At 41.8% G+C, this 6,258-nt stretch overlaps 1 protein-coding gene across 1 annotated transcript; it reads left to right on the top strand.

Annotated features, from left to right (window-relative positions):
- The first annotated feature begins 4,329 nt into the window (after window positions 1-4,329).
- On the top strand, window positions 4,330-5,657 carry LOC121858753 (endocuticle structural glycoprotein SgAbd-8-like). Its single transcript, XM_042355386.1, has 3 exons — window positions 4,330-4,411; window positions 4,552-4,733; window positions 5,257-5,657. Exons 1-3 carry the CDS (start codon window positions 4,394-4,396, stop codon window positions 5,387-5,389), a joined length of 333 nt encoding a protein of 110 aa, XP_042211320.1. The 5' UTR covers window positions 4,330-4,393; the 3' UTR covers window positions 5,390-5,657.
- The last annotated feature ends 601 nt before the right edge of the window (window positions 5,658-6,258 follow it).

Consider the following 6,258-nt stretch of genomic DNA (forward strand, 5'->3'; position numbering starts at 1 on the left):
GCTCCACTCCACTCATCAGGTTGTGAAGTAATTACTCGCATGGCTAAGTAAGTGGAGTTCCCATGACCCTCTCACAGGCTACCCACGGCTCCATTTGCGGTGAATTTGGGCGCACATTGCTGGCTCTATAATACTTGGAGTTCCTTTTTAGCACTGTTACCTGACGACGCAGTACTGGGTCTGTAATATTGTGTATAGGGTTGGGTTACGGCACACCGCTACGCCCCTGATTCACAATTTTGGGATAATGCCAAGAATGGTTTCGTGATCTCTAATGTGCAGTGATAGTCTGTGGTGCACCGCTGGAGGAAGCTCAGTACTATGAGGGAGACAAACTACGAGACAAGAGCGACTCATGATAATAAACCATTTCGTGACTGAGGTTGACGGGAACTCAACATCACTAAAACTTGATAAAGCTGTACACACAACTCTGGAGGGATGACTGTGTTGTTTCCGTTGACACCATGAGGCACATACATATATCGACGTCTACACACTCATATACACAGTTACACCAAAGGTTTAACACTATAGATCGTACTACACAATGTATATTTCCTTTGTAATACTCTTCAACACAAACCCACACGTACTTGAATGAAAAAATGCATAGATGTTCTAATTCACAAGTATACATTATTGGCTCATAATAAGAAATAACATAACACGTACAGGATGCGTCACGGGAGGTGTTGCACGAGAGGTCCTTTAGTCAAACGGTCTGGGATTGGTCTCTCATCCAACCGAAATACCAACCAGGGCAGCAAAAAAAAAAAAAAAATCGGAATCTTTAAAACTCCTTACGTTCAATATAAACATTTAATTGGTATATATAATTAACTAAAACTGTGATATAAAAGTAGCTGCTAAAATTAGGTTCAGACAGCAGAAATTATTAAGGGAAAGATTTAGGTTATGAAAATTTAATAATCCTCCGTAAGTATTGTACCACCAGCCAGTGAACAGAGAGCCAGTGTAGGAACATAACATTATACATTACTGACTTTATACAGAAAGTTCTATCTCCCCCTGTGTTTAATTGTTGATGAGTTAGTGTATTTACTAATCTGGTCACACACACACACACACGCACGCCTAATAAAAGTATCGCAACCCCCATAATTGATTAGGTCCAGTGGGCGGTGTTACTCCATCGTCTCATAACCTTGGGGGATACTGACCGGCCGGATACCTCTCACTCATCCCTCATACTTACTCTTACTGACACGTGTAGAATATTCATGAAGGGTCGTGAGGTTTATACACACACACACACTGACTTTGTTGTTTGTTAATGTCAATAAACCATTTCTTTACCATTCAGTCTTCATGCCCCCCCCCAAAAAAAAATTATATAATTTTCTTGTAATATTTGATTAAGTTTTCTTCTATATATTAAACATTTTTTTTTCAAGTAAAGGTCTTTTGATTTTTCTGTAAAGGTTTATTTATTAGTTATGTTTTAAAAGTTAGGTTTGGTTAGGTTAGGTTAGGTTAGCTTAGGCTATGTTAAGTTATATCAGGTTAGGTTAGGTTAGGTACTCTACTTCCCGGTTATTTGCGGCAAGGCGTAACTGCGGCCCTCCCCTCCCCTCCTCTCCCCTCCCCTCCCTACCCTTTCCCTTTGCGGGAGGGAGTGACTACGGCTCTCCACTCACCTTTCCTCTCTCTTGCGGCTTTAAATGACCCAGCGATCTCTCCCAGCCCCAGGTGCCCCGTTTGCGACCATGACCGCTGTCTAGACGCTGAATACTGACCTAGAATACATTAACGCCTTCACTAGCATCCGGCGGCCAGGGAGGAGCAACTCACCTCGCGGACCTTGTTACCTGGTATGTGGTGTAGATGCCGGAGTGAGGGGAAGCAGGTTGGGTAGTAGGTGAAGGGACTGTGAGGAGAGGGAGGAAGGGGTACTTAGGTGAAGGGTAGGAAGAGGTAAGGTGGAGGTAAAGGTAGATTGAAGGGGAGAAAATAGGTTGGAAGGAGGAGGAAAAGAGAAAATTAAGGCAGGAGAAAGGAGATAAGGATATTGGAAGGAGGGAAGGGTAGGAGAGAGAGAGAGAGAGAGAGAGAGGTGAGGAAGGTGGAGGTATAGTTGAAAGGAAGGAAGGTAGAGGAAAGGATAAAGTGACGTAGAGAGAGATAAGAGGGAGGTTAAAGGTGAGGCTAAGGACAAGTAAGAACTAGGATAAGCTTCCCTTTCTTCTCCCCTCATCCCCTCACCATCTCCCCTCTAGACGTGAGAGACAACCCCCTAGTAAACATACTGTATAATATTCCCTGGCCTTGTGTTAGTAAGACATCGCCGTAGTGAAGTTAGAGCGATGTTCCTTCCAGTACTCTCACTATACACAGTGCTGCTGATTTGTCCTCCTTTTCCTCCTCCTCCTCCTTGGCCTTCTTTTCCTCCTCGGCCTCTTTTTCCTTCTCCATGGCCTCCTTCTTCTCCATGACCTCCTTCTTCTTCTCCCCCTTCTCCTCCTTTTCCTCTGTCGTTCCCTCACTCTCACCCTCATCCTCCTGACGATGCGGTTCTCTCTGGTACAATAACTTGAGTCGTCCTTTGGTTGTGGTTGTGTCCACCATCAGGAAGGACTCATGACCTCACCCCTAACCCACTCTTAACGGGATAAGGAAAGACATTGCATTTTATAGTAGGAACCATAGTTGCAGAGGGAAGAGGGTGAAGTTAAGATGGCCCTTGACCTATTTCATGACCTCGGTTTTCATTTTGTTCTTCGTCTGTAGGTCAAGTTTCACTCACGCAGAAGTTCCGGGCGGAAGAGTAGTTCATTACTAGGAAGGTCGAAGTATAGGTTATGGTGGTGAAGCGGCGGTATGTGTGGAGGCTGGCTGGGTGAACCCCATCAGGAAGGTGTGGTGGAGGGAGGTGTTTCGTCAGGTTGTTCACGAGGTCACACGTTACCCCGGTGGGAAGGTCTGGCTACAACTAGGTTACTGTAGCTATATATATGAACATTGGAAAATGCTTAAACAATCTTCTGTGCTTACCTTGAGAGAGAGAGATTATATTTACAGTTTATTTCGATACTTTCATGAGTAAAAACACCTCAAGGCTCTGTAAATATTATCAACACCTTTGGCATCCAATTTAAACAGTAACAAAACAGGTATCTCACTACACCTGGAACCTCCTTTAATACACTGGCAACAAAGACAGAACCTTAGGACACACTCATAATCTTCAATTTGGATTCGAACTTACGTCTCGAGGAGGTTTCAGACCAAGAGAAACCCTTTGACTAAACCACGAGCAGAAAGAACACTCCTATAGGTAATGACTGTATGTGTATTATATATAGAGTACATACATGGTATACATACAACATACATAATACACATACAATGACTTCCAGCTGTTTCAAAACTAAATTATCTCACCTTTCCTAAGGATATGAAGGTACGCATTTACTTACGCTAGAGTTTAAGGTTAATTTTAATACCACTTTTTAGCTTCCATATTTGTGTCGTGTAGATGAAGTGAGACAGTTGAGGCCCGTTCCCACATCGCCGTGTTTAAGAAGAGAAATTATAGCTCGAATCCTGAAGACTTCGAGCTTATGACGCACTAATAATATATTAACTATACTGTACAACTGAGTGACAGATGAGTGAGGGTTTGCGAGGAACACATGGGAGGTACTGGGGGAACACATGGGAGGTACTGAAGGAACACATAGGAGGTACTGAAGGAACACATAGGAGGTACTGAAGGAACACATGGGAGGTACTGGGGGAACACATGGGAGGTACTGAAGGAACACATAGGAGGTACTGAAGGAACACATGGGAGGTACTGGGGGAACACATGGGAGGTACTGAAGGAACACATAGGAGGTACTGAAGGAACACATGGGAGGTACTGAAGGAACACATGGGAGGAACAGTTAAAACGGGCGAGAAAATAAACATTGACGAAGGATCGCGCGTATAAAGTCCGGGAGAGGATTTTAATAACACTCATTTAAGAACACAGGAAACAGAAACAGAATCCCGTTTAAGTATGACAACATTGTAATCCATCTTCAGTTAATATATGGGAATTCAGTTATAAACGATACTGATTCTGACGCAATAATTAAAATCAAAACGAAAGGAGTTGTCAGTATTTGTATTATTCATGTCAAGTAACATGGCGAGGAGTCCGATCTATTGTGCTGATGTGAACGTCGCCGATCACTAATTAACACCAGAGGTTGTGTTTTAGAGGGGCGGGGCAGAGTCAGAAGTAAGAGAGTAAAGAAGATTTCTCCATGGAGCAAGTCCAGGTGGCGAGTGTAGCCTTGGAACAGATGGCAGTACTGTATATAAGGCACCGGCTCCTGCACAACTTCACCACTCTCAGTCCAAACACCGAGAAGACACCACCATGAACCGACTCTTCCTCGTGAGTACAGTGAAACATTCCAAATATACAGGATCTTTTCATCCATGTCACTTCAAATCAAAACGTGAAATTAATGTTGAAAATCTCTTCTATTACTCAAATACTTGATACATATAATTCAATGGTATCCTTGATTCCAGTTCGCTTGCGTGGTGGCAGTCGTGGCTGCTGACAGCTACAAGACGCCCATCCCCATCCTGAAGGATGACCGCACCCAGAACGCTTATGGCGAGTACACCTTAGAGTACGAGACTGGCAACGGCATCTCCAGGAACGAGGCCGGCAAGCAGGCTGACGGTCAGGAGTCATCAGGTGGCTGGAGGTGAGGTGCAGGTGGTGGTTGTGTAGGTGATGAGGTGGCTGGAGGTGAGGTGCAGGTGGTGGTGGTGGTGATGAGGTAACGCACATCTGTCAGTTGAACACAGAATTGTGTTGTATCAGTTCAGTATAATCCTAGAACCCAGCAGATGATCCTCACCTATGGTAATAATCTACAGTATTTGGTGATTTAATAGTCATCACCATTAAAATTTTTGTGGATGTTTTAGGATCAGAAGTGACCATTTCCTCTCCACCATTATCAGTATTCACACAAAGGACTGATTATACTTAATTAAAACTGCACTTAGTCTGTCACAAATCTGACATCTGCTGGATATTATACTTTTAATTAAACAAGTGTTTAAAAGTTTCCAAAATATCTACTTTTTATGGTATAGTATACAGTACATATTGTTAATAACATTATATCATACATGTACTATTTTTCTAACATAATAATGAACTATATAGTGAACAAAATAACAACATCCAAGGGTGTAAGCCAAAGTTATTTTTTACTTCAGCTACACTGGTCCAGAGGGCGTGCCCATCGTGCTCACCTTCACCGCTGGCGCAAACGGCTACGTTCCCGTGGGCGACCACCTGCCCGTACCACCCACACCTGTGGCTCTGCCCTACCAGAGATCTGGAAACTAAACCTACAACCTGATCCTCACTCTCATATGTTTCCATTTTCACGGTCCTGATTCTTCACTTATCTCTGAGTGTTGGTGAGTCTCAACAAGAGTCTACCAGTCCATGATCTACCTGTCTGCCGCTCATGTCTTGTGGACATGTTTGGCCACAATCACAACTTATATTTCATTCTTAAAAATTTAAACTGTTTTTAGCTATTTATTCTGCAAGAGTATTTATTTCTTGGACAGCAATGTTTACAATTGTAAATAAAAAATAATTTTTAAAAGTAAATTTTTTAAACCCTCTTAGAATAAAAGTCGGGTTGTCTTTATCGTCATAAGAAATACATTAATAATGCCAGCAATGATAATGACAATATTAATAATATATGGCATCATCATTATAAATAAATGAGTGATATTAGATTTCCTTTGTGATATGTAACCAAGTTTGTATTAATAATTGCTTCAGAAGATTAGGATATTGATTTTCAATATTAGTTTCATGTTTTTTCTTCACCACCACGTGAGACTACAGCGTGATAGGCGACTGTAGTGGTACAATAAGTTAGGTAGTCCGCGTTATAGAGGTATTAGGTGATACAAAATAAATTACAATAAAACAATAGCGGTGTCATAATATATAATATTGATACATAATAAATTACAATAAGACAGTACAGGTGTTATAGTACAGTATATGGTAAACTATGGTGATGGACGGTGCAGATGGTGTGATGCTGGGCTAGTTTCGAGGAATCATCGGGTTATTTAGGTCATTATAATTTTCTTTATATTTAGAAAGTACAACCATACGGAGGAATATGAAACCACGAAGAATAAATGCTTCAAAATATTCGTAAAATATAAAAGGATCGGAGCTAATTT

Source organism: Homarus americanus, unplaced genomic scaffold, assembly GCF_018991925.1.
Source record: "Homarus americanus isolate GMGI-L3 unplaced genomic scaffold, GMGI_Hamer_2.0 scaffold74, whole genome shotgun sequence".
Taxonomy (NCBI): domain Eukaryota; kingdom Metazoa; phylum Arthropoda; class Malacostraca; order Decapoda; family Nephropidae; genus Homarus; species Homarus americanus.

Bases quoted from the DNA above. Each gene is read 5' to 3' on its own strand.
- LOC121858753 (XM_042355386.1), top strand. The intron at 4,734-5,256 runs GTGAGGTGCAGG...TTTTTACTTCAG, and splicing joins GAGTCATCAGGTGGCTGGAG to CTACACTGGTCCAGAGGGCG.